This window comes from Mauremys mutica, chromosome 5 (genome assembly GCF_020497125.1).
Source record: "Mauremys mutica isolate MM-2020 ecotype Southern chromosome 5, ASM2049712v1, whole genome shotgun sequence".
In the NCBI taxonomy this organism is placed as follows: Eukaryota; Metazoa; Chordata; order Testudines; family Geoemydidae; genus Mauremys; species Mauremys mutica.
Genome location: NC_059076.1, coordinates 142,880,939 through 142,899,569, shown reverse-complemented (window position 1 = coordinate 142,899,569; position 18,631 = coordinate 142,880,939). Strand labels below are relative to the sequence as shown.

At 51.5% G+C, this 18,631-nt stretch overlaps 1 protein-coding gene across 1 annotated transcript; it reads left to right on the top strand.

The window, feature by feature from the left end:
* Positions 1-1,148: 1,148 nt before the first annotated feature.
* LOC123371514 (polyadenylate-binding protein-interacting protein 2B) lies at positions 1,149-15,075 on the top strand. The gene is made up of 3 exons (XM_045019223.1): positions 1,149-1,184; positions 11,261-11,404; positions 12,055-15,075. Exons 1-3 carry the CDS (start codon positions 1,149-1,151, stop codon positions 12,109-12,111), a joined length of 237 nt encoding a protein of 78 aa, XP_044875158.1. The 3' UTR covers positions 12,112-15,075.
* Positions 15,076-18,631: the final 3,556 nt, after the last annotated feature.

The window sequence follows — 18,631 nt, the reverse complement described above, 5'->3', positions numbered from 1 at the left end:
GAAGGTTAAGTTTGGGGTGTGTTTGCCCCCTTAAGGCTCGCCTTGCAGTGTTAGCCTGCGTCTGTTGTACCTCCCGCATGGCGAACTGGTTAAGTAGGAATCGGATGTGGGGCAGCGTGGATGGGTTAACGCGAAGAGAATCCGAAACTCGAACTCCTGAGCATTCCTGTGTTTAAACGTTCAGGGAGCGTGTTTAGCTTTTACTTTCTACATCGCATAAAGAGGATGGGTGGGAAAGCCCAGGGCTGGGAATCTGAGAGCTGGCTTCCGTTCTCAAGAGCCTCGTCGCATGACCAATCTGTGTGGCCCCAGGCGAGTCGCTAACGTCACAAGGCCTATACCTACAAAAGTTGTCAGCATAGCTGTGTCGGCCACAGGTGTAAAGCCACACTCCAGCCGGTGACGATTGCTTAGCTGCCAAAACTACCACCAGCGGACGTGCAGGCTTGTGCAGACTGAAGCGTTTGGTCAGAAATAGCTAGCTAGCGTCATAATTCGCTTGCTCAGGGAGGTGCGGTTACTGCACCTGGCTAGAACTTCCCCTCCGGGCAGCATGTGCTAAAGCATCGGCAATGGGTACTCTTGATAGGAAAAAGATGAAACCTTAATTACACGAATAGTAAATGCGTGATCGATCCCCTTAAGGATCTTCTTGTGGCAATGCGCGTCCCATCCCCCAGGGAGAGGCAGCGCATGCTGGAGTACATAACCGAACTGAGTGTAAGGTGCTGTGCACATCGGTGGAAAGCTCTCATCTTTATGTGGGGTTGGACAACACAGAATGTTCTGCAATAATGTCTTGCTTGGCAGGTTTGCCACGCGTAAAACCCAGGGTGGGCGAAGACCCAGGCGCTACTAAACAGCGTATCAATCCTTTACAGCTCTGGGGTGTTGGGTCATCGCGATGGCGTGGGAGAGAGGGAAGTCCTGGCCTGGCGTTCGCTATCTCCTTCCCATTTAGACGCTCCCTGTTTTCCCCTCCCCACGAGATCACAGTCATAAAGTAATGATGCAATGGTTTCCAAACGTATTGCCAATATCGACGACGTTGCCAATCGCTAAATCGCAAAGTATCGAGCACGGTCAGTGGAACGGAAAAGGAGCCCCCCACAGATGAGAAGGAGAACAACCCTTAATCGCCAGAGTACATGTGGATGGAGAACGAAGAGGATTTCAACAGACAGGTGAGAGGGGCGGCTGGCTCCACATCTCTCTGCAGCCCTCACTCCCGAACCAAACTGGGTGTGCAAACCGGCCAGGGGATGAGCAGAGGAGGGTCAATCTGCTCCTGTTCTCCACACCCTCCCATCCCCCAATTACATCTGGCCACGGTGACAGAAAGGACATGCCCTTCCCCCAAACTTTGCTCTGAATTTTAGGCAAGGCCAGTTCCTGCCTGCCTAGTTTGGAAAAATCAGGCCTGAGTTGGGCATCCAGAAATGGATGTGCCCCAAATCACAGGTCACTTCCAACCGCATTGTCCGTAGGGAGCGGGGTTAATGGCTTGAGCGGCAGATGCTTGCCAATCTAGGTGGACTCGATCCGGTCACAGTGTTGTTGCTTAAAAGCTGTTTGCTCTGAATTTTAGCAGATGGCAACTGAGCAGAGGAAACCTTGGTAGGAGAGAGTTAATGGTCTGCAAAATACTTGATAAACGATGATCGCGAAACTTTGCATGACTCTCCTGTCCTCAGGAGAAGCGTGTGACTTAGCCGATGATGAGCTGGGGAGCACTGCAGGGCTTGGTTTTTACGCAGCCTCCCCATTCCCAACACACAGTCTTATCCCCTGGACTCGCATAGATTTTGTCCTGATGCCAAGCCTGTGCGATGTGGCAGGGGAAAGCTTGCCGGAGCTCTGCAGAGGGGAACAGCACACGCCTCTAGCTGCGAGGAAACTTCGACTCTGCTTGAGCTGGGCGGGGAATGAGCTCACCCGCCACTGGCCGTTTCCACTGGCTGAGCAAGCGCCTGCTATGGGCAGGAAACCTGAAAACTTTCCTGCTGGAGCCAGCGGACAGAGGTCTGCTGCTTTCCTGAAGTTCCCCACTTCGGTACCCGTGTGGTGGGGGGAGGATGATGATGGGGAGTGATCCAGCTGAGGGCAGGAGCGATCTGGACGGAGGCCTTGCTTCCCTCCCCTCCGCCATCTCCCCAAAAGGCGGAACTTCCTCAGTCTTTAATGTTCTCAGCAGAAAATCTCCCATCTGGTAACGTTTAAGCTTGTTTCCCATGGGAGCAAACCCCAGCCTCCAGCTCACAATAACCCTTCGGCGCAGAGCCGGAGTCTTGCCACGCCAAATTATGCAACAGTCGTTACTGAATTATGGCTCTGTTTTTTGTTTTTTTTTAAATTGCAACTAGGCACAGCTGCCGCCCACGAGCAGCTGCACGGGTGGGACTGTGTTAGACTAATTAGAGAGAATGTTTGCAAAGTACTGAGCTGCTGGAAGCCCCATGGAAGTGCTCATAAGCAATGTTAAATTGAGTCCAGTTTGCCTTTTTTCCCTGAAGGGAGCATACTACAAATGGAGGCAGATAGGGGGTACTAAGGGGCTATAGATAGGAGTGATGGGGTGAAAGCTGGGGTTCTGTTTGACTGGGGAATGGGGTCCCATTGCTTGGGACTCTTCAGTGAGATTGCAAAAGGAAACCAGCCTGCGCCTTCCTGCTTTGCCAGCCTCAGCTCTTAGACTAGACAGACTTTGAATCTGGAGCTATCCCAGTGATGTGAGCCAGCCGGGAGGTGCGTGTGGGGGGTTATAGCAGCCAGGCCATATAACTTGTATTGCAGGAGCACCTACGGGCACAGGGCGGGACCAGGACTTGCAGAGCTGCCAGGTGCTGCCCATTCTAGACGGGACCATCTGCGTTACAGCCTTGCCAGTGGCGAGGTCCGGCTCCTGCCCCTGGGAGTGTGTGTTCCAGACTGCAGGGCTCGACGCACCCGTGGGGAGCAGAAAACGTTCCCGGGGGCACAAGAAGCTCAGCCAGCTTTTTCGGGACAGTCTGAGGTTTCACTGAACGGTTTCTAGGCCTGATGGTTGTCGGGGGGAGCCCCCCTGGGGGACAGCACTGGATTGGGGCACAGACTCAGGTGGGAACCCACCTCCCATGTCAACCGAGGCAGAGGTAACTCTGAGCCCATCGCTGTGCTCATGCCACTGCAGTGAGGGGAATTAGCCTGAGGTGGGCTGGGCCCTGCTTCCCACTGTTAGTCTTATCCCTTCAAAAGGCTGTTAAGAGACCCTCCCCTTCCCTGCCCCCACAAATCCCTGTGGGGGTTGGGGGCCCAGGCAGCGATGGGACAGATCTGACTTGTGGCCAGCCCCAACTGGGTGACTTGTCCCTAGAATCGGGGTTGAATCCTTCCCAGATTCACTTTCTCCCTCTTCCCTGCCAGTTTTCTGGAGTGTGTGTTTGTTCCGTGCGGTGCTAGCCAAGCGGAGAAGGGTCTGGGTGTCTTCGTAAGCTCCAGGCTCCTTGCCACGCTCCTCCTTCGTTGATTCCAGCAGTGGGCCTTTTCCCTGACCCAGAGAGCCTGCACATCCCAGGAGGCAGTGGGTTCTGGCTGTAATGGAGAAAACGCAGGTTTGATACCGGAGGAAGCTAGAAGAAGCGGTGAAGGGAGTCGGGGGAATCGTAATTCTTGTGGGAAGGTGCAAAGGAGATTTTAAGAGCCCCCCCAAATAAGGCACATTTTCACCAGTGAGGGCAATTAACCACTGGAACAACTTCCCAAGGCCTATGGTGGATTCTCCATCGCTGGCAACCTTTAAATCAAGACTGGATGATTTTCTAAAAGATCTGCTCCAGTTCATACAGGAATGAATTCAAGGAAGTCCTGTGGCCTGTGTCATGCAGGAGGGCAGACGAGGATCAACAGTGATCCCCTTAGAATCTGTGAGTCTCTGAGCTCAGACTGTCACAGCCGGATAGTAAAATTGTATGAGCCTTGTCTACACGCCTGGCTTAGCAAGACATCTGCTGGATTGTGCTAGTGTGGCTGCTCCCTTCCACATCTGGGTATCGTCAGCCCCATTGCTGGTTTCCTTGTGATACACCTCAGCTCTACATGCAGGCACCTGCAACGATGCCCAAGCGTGCCCAGCTCCGTTGCTTACAGCAAGGTGAAGTTCTGTACTCCATGAGTGTGGTGTTTCTCTCACCATGCAGCCAACCCCTCTGCGTAGCTTGGGAGAAAGCGCTGGCGTCTACATGACCAACTTGGCAGTGTCGGTTCGACGGCCTCCGCTGCATCGTTCCAGTGTCCACAGCAAAAATGCAAAGCCCTGAATGAATCTGTGAGGTTGTTGGAGGTGCCGTTTGCTCAGGCTACGGGGCCTGTGCTCAGGCTGGGTTAAGGCAGGGTTCTACCTACTGTGGCCGGTTTGAGACCCAGTACTGTGCATTCATCTGCACATTCTCAGTAGGTTGGGATCCAGAGCGGGGCTTGAAGTGCAGGGAAGGCTCTGAACACCTGCATGAAGCAACCGGCAGACATGGGGCGGCAGTTACACTGATCTGTATTTAAATGACGGGAAAGAGGAAGCAAGAAGGCTGCTCTAGGAATAAAACTGCACAAGGTGGGATGTCCTGGAGTAGTCGGCTCGTTGGGAGCGGGGAGTTTGGCAATCAAGGAACCTCAGTTTCTCCTCAAGGTACTCTCCAGTCTCAAGGACCTGAAGAGAGCCCACACCGTCCTCTTTTGCAGCCTCCGTGCAGTCCAGTTGTTGAACCAGCTGATTTGAGGGGCTAATCTGATTATATCCATCAGACAGCTGCATCAGCAGGCGCCAGTCCTGTGCACGCTGGGGGAGCTCTGTGGCAGTCAGTCCCTGCTGAAATAAGTCTAAATTAACATTTGTCAGACAATTTGCAATAAACTCCTTGCAGAATACAGCAATATAAGGATGGCCAGACCCTGTTAGACCAGGACCCACCTAGTCCAGTATCCTGACTCCGGGGTCCTGTACCACTAAATGTTGCAGAGGAAGCTGCTAGAAACCCTGAGGTGATAGCTGGGGAAGGGCCAGCCCCCAGGGGAGGTTGTCCCAGAATTGGCTTAGAAGGCTAATGCGGAGACGTGTTTTTTAGCCTGCATTGCTGCTGTAGAATAACCTGAAGATCAGAGAAGTCTCTGATCAGCTGTTAGCGTGGATGGGCCCTGTCCTGTTGGGGAAACTTATCTCAGTCCTGAGCTGAGAGGAGGAGCTGGTCTGTAAGATTTCAGGCAGGATCACATATTTAAGTGTGGTGGTGGTTTTGTTTTCTGTTTTGCTCCAGGCTGGGCTTGGTGCTGTCTCCTGACAGATGCTTCCAACGCCGGCCTCTGGCTTGCAGTCTCACAAGGGCTTGCTAAACACCATTGCAACTGCAGGCTCAAGGAATGGCTCTTTCCTGACACAGCAGACCCTGCTCCCCTGGGGCTTGGAGTGAGTCAGGGTTTTCTACTGGGGCCGAGGGGATAGCGCCTCCCCCACATTTATAATCTTTTCCAAGCCTCTGTTGGATGGGGACTAGTCTGAGGGGTTTTAAGAAGAACTTTGTAACGTAATTGGCCACGTGGCTGTGGAGTAGCTCGAGGGTGCCTGGAGCCCAGCTAAAAACCCTGTGGCATGTTTGCTTCCCTGGTGTTGTATGGTTGCTTCCCCAATGAATTGCCTGCTTGGTGCAGTAGGTCATAAGTAGGGCCCTACCGAATTCATGGCCGTGAAAAACTTATCCTGGACCGTGAAATCTGGCTATTGTGGGGGTGTGGTAATGCCACCCTTACTTCTCTGCTGCCTTTGGAGCTGGGCAGCCGGAGAGCGGTGGCGGCTGGCCAGGAACCCAGCTCGGAAGGCAGTGCCGCCACCAGCAGCAGCATAGAAGTGAGGGTGGCATGGTATGGGGGGGTATCATCACTTTTGGGGAGGGGCAGAGCCGGTCTTGTGAGTGACGTGGCTGACTGCCCGGGGCAGAGGGGTGCTATGTTACCCATGCACACACAGCCAGCCCAAGGCCCCTATGACCCCCGAGCGCTGGGGAGGAGCAGGGCTGGGGGCCCCGACCCTGTGCCAGGCTCTAGCTGCTAGTCCTGGCTGGGCTGCGGAGGGATGGGATTTCCTCTTCCCCCTGCATGGGCCGCTCCCGGGGCTGGGTCAGACCCACCTCCAGCAGTGGTGCAGATGTAAGGGTGGCTTCTGCACTGCTGCTGGCGGTTCTGCCTTCAGAGCTGGGCTTCCAGCCAGCAGCTGCCACTCTCCAGCTGCCCAACTCTGAAGGCAGCGCTGCCGCCAGCCGCAGCACAGAAGTGAGGTGGTAACACTGCAACCCCCCAGCGCTAGCCATGTGACCCCCTCAAACTCCTTTGTGGGTCGGGACCCCCACAGTTACAAAAACTGTGTGAAATTTCAGATTTTTTTTTAAAATCCTATAATTGTGAAATTTACAAATATGGACCATGAATTTAGTAGGGCCGTCGGTATAAGTGACTCGCATACAAAGAGGAGGAAAGGTAGCCATGTGTTTAAGGCATGGGACTAAGAGCTGGGAACAGAACACGCAATATCCCAGCTCTGTCACCAGTGTCCTATGTGATCATGGGCAGGACGCGTTCTCTTGCTGTGGCTCAGTTTATCCATCTGTGAAATGGGCTGTTGGGCGTTTTAACATTGCTTATGCCCTGATGTGGTTTTTGGCTTTGGTAGCACAGTGTCTGCCCTAAGGGCTTAGTCAGATAAGATGAGATGCGCTGGGAGGCGGAAGGAAGGTGGCACTTCCGATGCCTTGTTTTGTTATCTCCTGGGATTCAGCGTTATGATGAAGGACTCTGGCTGATGCGCGGGGGGGGAGGGGTTAGGCCTTGTGGGCCATATGGCAGCAGCAAGTCTTTACGAGGGATTTGATTTGGGGTGGGGGACAGGAGTACAGGGACCACAAGGCCTTTTCACGTTTGGGTGGACAGCAGGAGAAGATGCAAGCTGGGGTGGTGGAGCAGAGGAGAGAGATTCGTTGTTAGTGCCGTTGCTCGCTTGCTGTAGTGGGGACTGTGCGCTGAGCGTGGGGGCCTGCTACCCAAGGCTGAGAGCTTCCTAAGGAGGCTCTAGCCTGCTGTCCTTGGATCCCTTGGGGGGTGGGGGGTGCTGCTCAGGGAGAAGAGGGGTTTAAAAAGCCAGCTCCTAAGCAACGAGAGGAGCTAGCAAAACTCCCCTGTTTGCGAGGGAGTTTGGGGGGTGGGTGTGTGCAAGAGGCACCTAACAAACATTCTGTAAACTTAGACTGATAACACCCCCCATCCCTAATGAACAAAAAAAAATCCTGCAAGAGTGAAAAGAACACGGGCAGAAGTCCAGCAGCAGAGCAGGGGTGGGGGAGGTCATCCAGTTTACTGCACTGAATGCAGCATACACGATTACCTGCCTTGTGGGCAGGTGGCAAACGTGCATTCAGTGCAGGTAGCTCATGGCCTTCAGAGACCAACTAGGGGCTCTGGAGACCAGAGTGGCTGAACTGGAGGAGTGAAGGGAGACAAAGAGGTGCAAAGAGGAGACTTTCAGGGACATGGCAGGGCGGCCCCATCTCCACTCTGACAACTGCTGGGCTGTTGAGAAGGACGAGAGTCTTGGAAGGAGAACATCAAGCTGGAATGGAGGAAAACAGTCTCATAGTTGGGACCTTCCTTCCAGATGGTATCGCGGTGTCCTTGCATTGAAGATATCCCTCCAGAGGATATCTGGGAAGAGACAGGTAATAGTCATGGGGCTTTGGTTATTAGAAACAGAGAGAGCTGGGTTTGTGATGGCCAGGAGAACCACATGGTGAATTGCCTGCCAGGTGTGAAGGTTGCAGGTCTCTTAAGACATCTAAACATACTTGTGTGCAGTGCTGGGGAGGAACAGCTTGTCATGGCCAAGGCCATAACAGGATTCCAAAAAGAACTAGATAAATTCATGGAGGACAGGTCCATCGATGGATATTAGCCAGGATGGGCAGGGATGGTGTCCCTACCCTCTGTTTGCAGAAGCTGGGAATGGACGACAGGGGATGGATCACTTGATGATTCCCTGTTCTGTTCATTCCCACTGGGGCACCTGGCACTGGCTACTGTTGGAAGACAGGATACTGGGCTCGATGGGCCTTTGGTCTGACCCAGTAGGGCCATTCTTATGTTCTTATGGTACACATAGGTATCACACGGGAAGGATGGGTTCCACCTAAACCAAAACGGAACCAGGTTGCTGGCATGTAAAATTAAAAAGGTCGTTGGGGTTTTTAAACTAAGGGCAGGGGCAAAGCCAACAGGTGTGGAGGAGCACAGTTTGGACATAGTCTTCCTTTTGGGGGCGTGGGGCAGAACTTATTAAGGGGGATTCTATCCTCCGTCTTTACCAGGATGTAGAGAAGTTGATAAGGTAGGAGCCGAAGAAAAAACAGTGAGACCAGAAAAGAGTCCCATTCACTTATATCCCATCAAGGCGGACAACTAAGTATTGACAAATGTAGAAGTGCTTGTATACAAATGCAATAAGACTAAATACTAAGACAGGTGAATTTGAGTGCCTGGCGTTAAATGAGGATATTGATATAACGAGCATCACAGAAACTTGGTGGAACAGTGGTAATCAATGGGACATGGTCATACCACGGTACAAAATATATCGGAATGACACAGTAGGTCGTGCTGGTGGGGGAGTGGCACTGTATGTGAAAGAAAACAGAGGCAAATATCGTAAAAATCTTAAATCAAACTGTACCATGGAATCTCTATGGATAGACATTCCATTCTTAAACAATAGGGGCATAGCAGTAGGAATATACTGCCAACTCCCTGACCAGGAGGTGGGGGTGATTAGAGAGGCTGCGAAAACCCAATATGATCTGGAAAAAGAGGTGAACAGTGAACTGGCAAAATGTGCTGATGTGACAAAATTACTTAAGATTGTTAAGTCCAAAGCTGACAGTGAAGAGTAGCAACGGGATCTTGCAAAACTGGGTGACTGGGCAACAAAATGGCAGATGAAATTCAGTGGTGATAAATGTAAAGTAACGCACATTGGAAAACAGAATCCCCACTATACATATAAAATGATGGGGTCTAAACTGGCTGTTACCACTCAGAAAAGCTCTTGGATTTATTGTGGCTAGTTCTCTGAAAACATCCACTCAGTGTTTCAATCCTTCAACCTCCTGATTTTGAATATCTTCAGTTACATTTTTTTGTCCTCGATTCCTTGTATGGCAGGTGGATCTCTACTCTGACCTCCAGTGAACCTCCGCCATCTGGCTGTGCTGGAGAGCTTGAGCCCGGGTGGAGGAGTTCTGCCCTCGCTCAGTGGGAGTAGCCTGCCCCCATGTGTCGGCACAAGCACACTGCTGGGTGGGGTTTAACTAGTGATTACGGACACTTGGATGGCAAACTCCGTCTCCAAGAGTCTCACTTCTTATTCCCTGCACGCAGAGTGTGAATGTTTGTCCGAGCTGCCTTGTGACGTGTCGCCAGAAGCGACAGGCTGAGCTACTTCTGCGGTGGGTTTTGTCACTTCTGTGCAAAGCTGCTGTTCCACCGAACCCTGGAGCTGAGCTGCTATAGATAGAAAGGGGCCTGAGAGCTAGTGCACCCCCCACCCATAGCGCCCCCTTGTGTCGGGGTGCGATGCTGCAAGAGGCACTGCTCGCCGGCGCCTCATGCTGACCGCTTGCCTCTCGCCGGGTCGTCCAGGTGTCGGCCGTCCAGGTCCCTCCCGGAGTAACAGAAGGGCCCAAGTGACAAGCCTAACACATCCAAGGAGTTGTTTTTCCTCTGCCCCTCATGGGCCAAACTAATAGCCACTTCTGCAGCCGGATCGCCCAGGCTGGCTGCCTCCCGCAGGGTCTCTGGCAGTTTGCCCCGGGGTCGCCCTGCTCCCCCTTAGGAGCCCTGTTTCAGGACTTCCCCCGCCCCATAGGAGTCTACTCAACTCCCCCTGGGTTTCTTCTCGCAGACCTCTCCTTCCTTTCCCTTCCCAGGAGCCGGTTTCCCCCTCTAGGACTCTGTGGGCTGGAGGCCAACGCCCTCTCTCCCCCCAGAGCCTGATGACAGGAGCCGTGCCACTCTCCCCCATCCTGGGTGGCCCTGGCAGTCCTGGGAAAGCCCCTGGCAGGCCGGGCCGCTTTGTTTACCTGCCGCATCTGCAGGTTTGGCCAATCGCGGCTCCCACTGGCTGCAGTTCGCTGCTCCAGCCCAATGGGGGCTGCGGGAATTGGCGGCCAGTACGTCCCTCAGCCCGTGCCGCTTTGTCCCAGCTCCCATTGGTCTGGAGCGGCGAACCGCAGCCAGTGGGAGCCACGATCGGCCGAACCTGCAGACGCGGCAGGTAAACAAACCGGCCCAGCCCGCCAGGGGCTTTCCCTGCACAAGCGGCGGCCCTAGTTTGAGAACCACTGCACTAGAGCACACTGCCTCCCAGCGTCCTACGGTAATTGTCCAGATCACTCCCTGCAGTGCTGGCACACCAGTGTTGTAATGCTGTCGTGTGTTAATAACAGGCCGATGCAGCGTGAAGCAAACAAGCAATTGAAGGCAGGGCTGTAGAATCCTATTGCCTTCCCAGGGCTAATGCCTTGCAAATGTTTGGGATTCCTGCTTTGAGCCCCATCCACGTTTCATCTCAACCTCCACTGTCACGGTCTCGAATGCCCAGTGCGATGCATGCTATGAGCAAGCTCTGCTGGAACATGTACGCCGTAGTCATGGCTGGGAGTGATGTGCTGGCATGTTCAGGCGTGTGGTGTAGATGGACCCAGTGCTCCCTTCTGCACTGACTGCTGCGTGCCGTTCACCGTCCCTCTGACACCATGTGCACCCTGAGAGCCATGTTTACGCACGGCTTTGCCTAGCTACCTCAGAGTCTGTTTCTGGCTCTGCCACCTACCTGGGCCAGTCATTTAGGCCCAGGGTTTCAGGCCAGCTATTTAAGCCCCCAAGTTTAATTTTCAAAGGTGCTAAGAACCTGCATTCAGCATGGCCAGATCTTAGCCCAGGATTAAACCGTGGCTCTGGCATGGTCAAAGCATGTCTCAGCGTGGCATGGCTTTACCACAGCTATGTTCCTAAAGTGTCCATCCCACAGCTTTTCTACAGGGCAAGGGGAGATGTACTTTCATTCATAGATTGCAAGGCCAGAAAGGACCATTGTGATCATCTAGTCTGACCGCCGGAAGCATGCACTGTGCTGAGCGCACTCAGGCAGACGGCTTGTGAGCCTCGGCCCTGATGGTTCTTTCCCCTTCCTGGCCAGGTGGAGGAGGAGCTGCAGGAGCAGGACTTCCTTGACCGCTGTTTCCAGGAGATGCTGGATGAAGAGGACCAGGACTGGTTCATTCCATCACGCGACCTGCCCCAGGGCATCGGGCAGCTGCAGCAGCAGCTGAATGGCCTCTCGGTGGGCGACAGTTGCAGTTCAGAGGATATTTTGGTAAAGATCTGGGAGAAGGCTGTGTACGATGTTAGACGGCTTATTCCTTCACCCTCCCACTTCCCTGGTCCTTCTCATTTGACCAGAGATCCGTATCCTAACATAGGGCATTGGTCCCTGGGGATTGCTCCACCCTGTCTCAGAGCACCTCTGGCTGGTGGGATTTACTCCGCCCTTGTGTCATCCCCACTAGCATTGGTGGGATTCGCATGCACTGCATGGTAAGGATAGACCCCCTCAGTGTTGATGAATCTCATTTCCTTCCATGATGATCCCACAGGCCAGGAGTAACCATCCCAGCTCGGTATATCCAAGGGGTTCCATTCTGCAGGGCTTCCTCCTGGGTCTGCGGGAGGCTGGTTGTCATAGGAATGAGTCATGCCCGTCACTGGGGTAACCCCAGGCATCTGAGATGATCTGATCTGGAAAACACTGCTGACCATGGGGCCTTGCAGCAGGCCTGTGGGTGTTCTCCCTCAGCACAGACGAGGGGTGGGGGATGCTCTGCATCAGTTCCCATGACATGGCATCTTGAGTAGCCAGATCTCCGGGTAGAGAGGAGGTGGAGAGGAATGCACGGTGAGAGGAATGATCCATCTCCCTTTTCTCCATTTCAGAGCAAAAGCAACTTGAACCCCGACGCCAAGGAGTTTGTTCCTGGAGTGAAGTACTGAATCTTCAGGCAAACAGACTGTGTCCCTGGCTTTTGGAGTGGGAGCGGGGGGTGGGAAAGGATCCGGGCGAGAGTTGAACTCGGCACTGTGAATGGAGTCGCCGCGATGCAGGGAAATCTTGCTCTATAAGCTTCTCGGGTACCTTTTTATTTTTCCTTTATAGCATCTCTTGTTTGGGCAGGCGGCTTTCTGGGACTTGCGGCCCTGCAGGCTTATCTCGCGATTGCTGCTCCATCGACGGCCAAGTCCAGGTGTGTGCTTCGAACCAGCTAACAGGGGCCATTTTTGAAAGCAGGTTCCCTGCTCTCCTTCCCATCCACAGCGGGCCAGGAAGTGCTGTGGGGAAGGGTGGGGCTTGGGGAAGGATCTGGATTGGGTGCACTTCCGATTTCCGTTCAGCAGGGATTTTAGAAAAGCTGAAGCATAATGAGGCTGCGACTCGAAATCCTTCCAGCCTCCTGGATTTCCCAGCTCTCCTCCGGAAACACGACGACCGCCCTTCCTCTGCATGCACCGACCACTAGACTGGGTAACTCTCTGCAGATTGAGAGGAGCCCGGCCTGCGTTTTTTGTTGGTGGAAGGTCTCAAGCCAGGGAGATCAGATCAGCAAGAGGCCAAGTGACCACCGGGGAAATGGCTCCTTCTACAGAATGTCCATTCGCCTTGGCTATTTGTTTCTGGCTCTTGAGCTTATTCAGCACTGCAGGCTGCCCCTCTGAAACCTCCAGCATCTGCCGTTTACAAATCATTAGGCAAAGTGACCCACCTTTTGGCTTAAACAAAAAACAAACCCAAAGGGAACTAAATGCTCCCACTCCCTGGCATGCTATGGAGAGGTGTGTTCCAGCTCACACGGCAAACCCTTCTTAGAGAGAACGATCCAGCCACGTCTGGTGCACTCCTTACGGGCCCCATCTTGCAAGGTGCTGTGCTCCCCTTGGAAGAAGACGCTCAGCAGCTTGTAAGATCCGGCCCTGGCTATTTGGAGTGTGGTCTGTCTGCTCCCTGGCATTCACGAGTGTCTCATGAGAATGCTGCCATTGGGGCTGCTGGTCATCACCTTCCCCGGGCAGGGAGGGGCCTGGCTTGATGTCCTGACTTGTGCCTCACAATGTGCCTCTTGCCGTGTGAGATGCTTTGTGGGTCTGGAGGCAAATTTGGCTTCTGATAACGAATGCTTTGAGCTGATGAGAATTGTTGGCAAACAAATCAGAGCCCCCAGGAGACCTGTGGGAACCAGCTGGGAGCAGGAGACGCTGCCCATGTTGTCAACTAGTGTTTTTTGAATGGTCCCATGGCTTGGGATTTAACCCTTATGGGCTTGTCTCAGCAGTGGCACGGTCCCCATTGAACTTAGGCCTCCAGGTATTTAGAGATAAAAGCATCTTGGGTTGCAGGAGTTGGAGTCACTTCTGAAGCCCTCCGAGCCACGGTTACACTGGTCTGAGAAACGCAGGAACTTCCTGTACCAGGAAGGGGTTTCCATCCTCGGACTAGTCCAGGAGAGTGGGAAGAGCAAGTCCCCTGGGCGCTGTCAGCTGGACTTGCTGGGGCGGTACCTTCAGCGGAAAGGCGAGGGAGCGGCTTTTAGGAGCCCTTGCCCACCACCTAGCCCTTGGGCGGCCAGAGGGCCTGCAGGATCGAGCTCTCTATAGAAGCAGATCCCAGGAATTCTAACAGGAGCTGGTGAACCGCAGGCCCAGCTCCATTTGGAACAGACACGCTCACAGCTTCCCTCTCCTCTGGCCAAGCCGAGCCATCTCCTTGCAGCAGGAGGCCCTGCGGGATGCAGGCTTGAGCTTCCCCAAAGCAGAGCCCCAGCCTCTTTGGGTTTTAAACCATCTTCCGGGAGGTTGGTGGCTTCCTCCTTCTGGGAACCAAGCTCAGCAACCTCTGCGCCAGGTGGAACCAGCGTCTCTCAGTGAGGTTGCCTAGGCCGCCACTCGCTTTTTTTTTTTTTCTCTACATCTGGCCTTGGTGAAGTAGACTGGGATTCTCTGCTCTGTCCATGTACAACACAGGCCACAAACTCCCATCTTCAGAGTGTCACCAGGTTTTTAATCTCCCCTCCTTGCTGCAGCTTTTTATATTGTCCCTTCAAACTTTTTCAGTAGGTTGGCAATGGGGATTCTGGAGTCCTTTCAGATCTCGCCTGGGCTGGTAGGATGGAAATTAATTACACGAGAGGGCTGCTTACTGGCCTGTGTGAGATGAGTGAGGTTCTCAGGCCAGTTCCCACTGGCCTGGCAAACCCCATCGTGCCAGCTGGCTCCGGTGTTGGCAAGCTGAAAAGAAGGATCCATGGAGCATGACTTCCCCTTGGGGCACAGTCAAAGCACACGGCATTGTTGCTCTCTGTATGGGACCTGCTTTGGGATTAAACTGAGAAATCCAGTCTCCGTGGCTGTCGGGCTGACGCCTTCAACCAGCACTAAACTCCCTTGCAAACTTCACCCAGAGTCAGAAGTGGCTCAGGCTGGAGTCTCACTGAAGTCTGCAGGTACCTATACAAATATTGCTATACAATGTCAGGGTTGGGCCTGATTGTGTTATGTTCTCCGGTACAACCGTTGCCTTCAGTGCCTACTTTCTGTTGCCCTCTCTAGAAGGGGTGTTTCCATTATCTGGAGCCAGAGCGCACGCCTTGCTACGTATCTAGCGACGGATGGACTATGGCACAGGAACAAAAATGTTTAAACTCAGCTGGCCTTTGGAACAGCCCAGTCTGCTGGGTCAGTGTGGATTCCACTGCCATGAGAGATTAATGCCCACATGACTGTGCAGGAGTGGTAAGGGCGGGCATACAGGTCAAACTTCTTTTGTATCACTGGTTGAGTTCTCAATTCCCCCCTGCCACCCTGCTCTGGCTTCTTTCTGACTTTTTTGAAAACACTTTCTGAGGACGTGCTGTACATTTTTAAGATAATGCATTATTAAAAATAAACCTTTTGGAGTTGTGCGGAGTAGTGCATAGATCTCTCTAAGGGCTGGGCAAGGTCCTTGTCCTTGGGCACCTCCCACAGCCATCAAGATCCCCCCCTTTCCCCCCGTAGCATGCCCCGTGTCAACTTGTTCTTTCACAAGTCCTCATTCTGCAAAAGAGACACGTAATTCAGTGTTGATAAATGCAAAGTGATGCACATTGGAAAATATAATCCCAACTATACGTATAAAATGACAGGTCTAAATTAGCTGATACCACTCAAGGAAACGATCTTGGAGTCATTGTGGACAGTTCTCTGAAAACATCCACTCAATGTGCAGCGGCTTCAAAAAAGCAAACAGAATGTTGGGAATCATTAAGAAAGGGACAGAAAATATCCTATTGCCTCTCTATAAATCCATGGTACGCCTACACCTTGAACACTGCGTGCAGATGTCACCATCTCAAAACAGATATATTGGAATTGGAAAAGGTTCAGAAAAGGGATTGGGGTATGGAACGGCTGCTGTAGGAGGAGAGCTTAATAAGACTGGCACCTTTCGGCTTGGAAAAGTGATAACTAAGGGGGGATATGACAGAGGTCTATAAAATCATGACTGGTGTGGAGAAAGTAAATCAGGAAGTGTTGTTTACTCCTCATAACACAGGAACTAGGGGTCACCAAATTAAATTAATAGGCAGCAGGTTGAAATCTGCAAATCCGGACGTGGAGGCAGTGAGGTTAATTCTCTGCAGGCCTGTTGCGATCAAGGCCGGCCCGTTGGGCAGGGAAAGCGAGCGGCTGCAGGAACTTGTTGGGATTTCCTGGTTATCATGGCTGCGCCTCCTGAGCCGCATCTCCTGCACCCAGGGGTGGATGCATTGGCCATGTTTTAAACACTGATCCTGGCTCTCTGAGGGGGCATCGTGACAACCCCATGGGTGTTAGCTAGAGCAGGCTCAAGCAGGAAGTCTGAATAGGAAGTCGTGCCTCCCAGTCCTGTGTCCCGAACAGAAACGGACCCTGGGCAGGTCTAGATTTTAAAGGTGATCTGCAAAGGGAAGAAAATGGGTTTTCTTTGCCATACAGGGAAGTTTTATGTAAAAAGGGGGCAAAAAACACATTTAGAAACTCTGTTTGTGTGTCTTTAGGCAGCCAGCTGATGTCCCCCCTACCACGTGAGTCCTGATCTACTGTAAGGGGAAGTGATCTTTTCTTAGGTCTTGGGGTTGTTGGGAACACATTTAGCTCAAATACAGTACAGCCAATTGAGAGAAGAAAGCGGTTGCACCTCCTTTCATATAAGAACTGGAAAAGCTTCAACTCTGCTGCCTGTTCACCGTCCAAGGAAGATGAATGAGACTTGGTTTACCTGATGCTTCTAAAGTTCAAACAAAAACCAAACAAAAAGACCCACTTGCCCTGTTTTCTTCCATTTGCAAAAGGGGGTGGGGTGGGGGACAGAGGAAACTGCTGAATAAACAGCAGCGCCAAGCCAGGCTCCCGGAGGAAGCATTGTCCATTCCATGGCCAGTGCCTATAGCTGTGACGCCAGATCAAAGTGGTGTTTAAATAAGCAGTTGTCTTCAGGTTGTAGTGTTAGAGGAGGTTGCTCCACTATCTTATTCTGTGGGAAAGAGGAAATACGGGGGAAACGTTTTCCTAAAATTGGAAAGAAACATAAGCACCTTTTTCTGATCTTTGCTTTTGAACTCAATGGTAGCTCTGGTAGTGTCGACAAAGAGGCAGTGACCTATTTCAGGGCTGGCTGGGTGTGTGTGTGTGGGGGGGGGGGGGGGGGGGGTTCCTGCTGTGATCGGATGGGGAATTGGGGAAGGAAAGGGAAGATTCATAGATTCCAGGGCCAGAAGGATCCATTGTGAGCATTCAAGCTGGCCTCCTGCATAGCACGGGCCAGAAGGATCCACTGTGAGCATTCAAGCTGGCCTCCTGCATAGCACAGGCCAGAGAACTGCCCCACAATAATCCCTAGAGCTGAACTTTAGAAAAAAATTCCATTTTGATTTAAAAATCGCCAGTGATGGAGAATCTACCGCAACCCTTTTGATTGTTGCAATGATTAATTACTCTTGCCTTTAAAAATTTATGCCTTATTTCCAGTCCGTCTAGCTTCAACATCCAGCCATTGGATCGTGTTAGACCTTCCTCTGCTAGATTAAAGAGCCAATTGTCAAATATTTGTTCCCTGTGTAGGTACTTATAGATTGTAAGCATCACCCCTTAACCTTCTATTTGTAAAGCTAAACTGACTGAGCTCCTTGAGTCTATCACTATGAGGCAGGTTTTCTAATCTTTTAGTCATTCTTGTGGCTCTTCTCTGAGCCTTCCCCAATTTATCAACCTCCTTCTTTAATTGTGGCCACCAGAACCAGACACAGTGTTCCAGCCGTGGTTGCACCAGTGCCAAATACAGAGGTAAAATAACCTCTCTACTACCCAAGATTCAAGTTTGTATATCCAAGGATTGGATTAGCCCTTTGAGCATCACACTGGGAACTTGCTCATTATTCACCATGACCCCAAATCTTTTTCAGAGTCACTGCTTCCCAGGAGAGAGTCCCCCATCATGTAACAATGGCTGCACTCTTTGGTTGTAGATGAATACATCTGCATTTAGCTGTATTAAAGCATATTGTTTGCTTGTGCCCAGCTTCCCAAGCGATTCAGATCGTTCTGAATCAGGGCCCTGTCCTCTTCATTAAGCACCACTCCCCCGCTTTTTGTCATCTGCAATCTTTATCAGTGATGATTTTGTTTCCTTCCAGGTCATTGATAACGTTTAATAGAGTAGGGCCAAGAAGCGATACCTGTGGGACCCCATTAGAAATACACCCATTCAATGATGATTCTCTGTTACAATTACATTTTGAGACCTATTAATTAGCCAGTTTTTAATCCATTTCATGTGTGCCGTGTTCATTTTATATTCTAGTTTTTAAATGAAAGTGTTGGGTAGTACCAAGTCAGATGCCTTGCAGAATTCTATATTCCTTAACACTGTTACCTTTATCAACCAAACTTGTAATCTCAATACAGAAAGATATCAAGTTAGTTTGACAGGATCTGTTTTCCATAAACTCCTGTTGGTTGGCATTAATTAGATCACCCTCCTTTAATTGTTTATCAACAGAGTCCCATATCAACGGCTCCATTATCTTGGCCAGGATCAGTCAGACAGACAGGTCTTTTATTACCCAGATCATCCCGTTTACCCTTTTTAAACATTGGCACAGCATTAGCTTTCTGTCAGTCTTGTGGAACTTCTTTAATGTTTTAAAACTTACTGAAAATCAGCATTAAAAGTCCACTGAACTCTTCAGCCAGCTCTTTTAAAATGCTTGGATGCAAGTTATCTGGACCTGCTGATTTAAAAATAACATTAGCAGCTGCTATTTAATATTCTCCTGAGATGCTCACGGAATGATACATCTGTTTTTGCAAATACAGAATAGATATTTATTTAACACTTCTGCCTTTTGGGCATTATTATTGATAATTCTACCATTTCCATCTTGTAGTAGACCAACACCCGTGTTAGGATTCATTTTCCTCCTTAAAATATTTTAAAAACTCC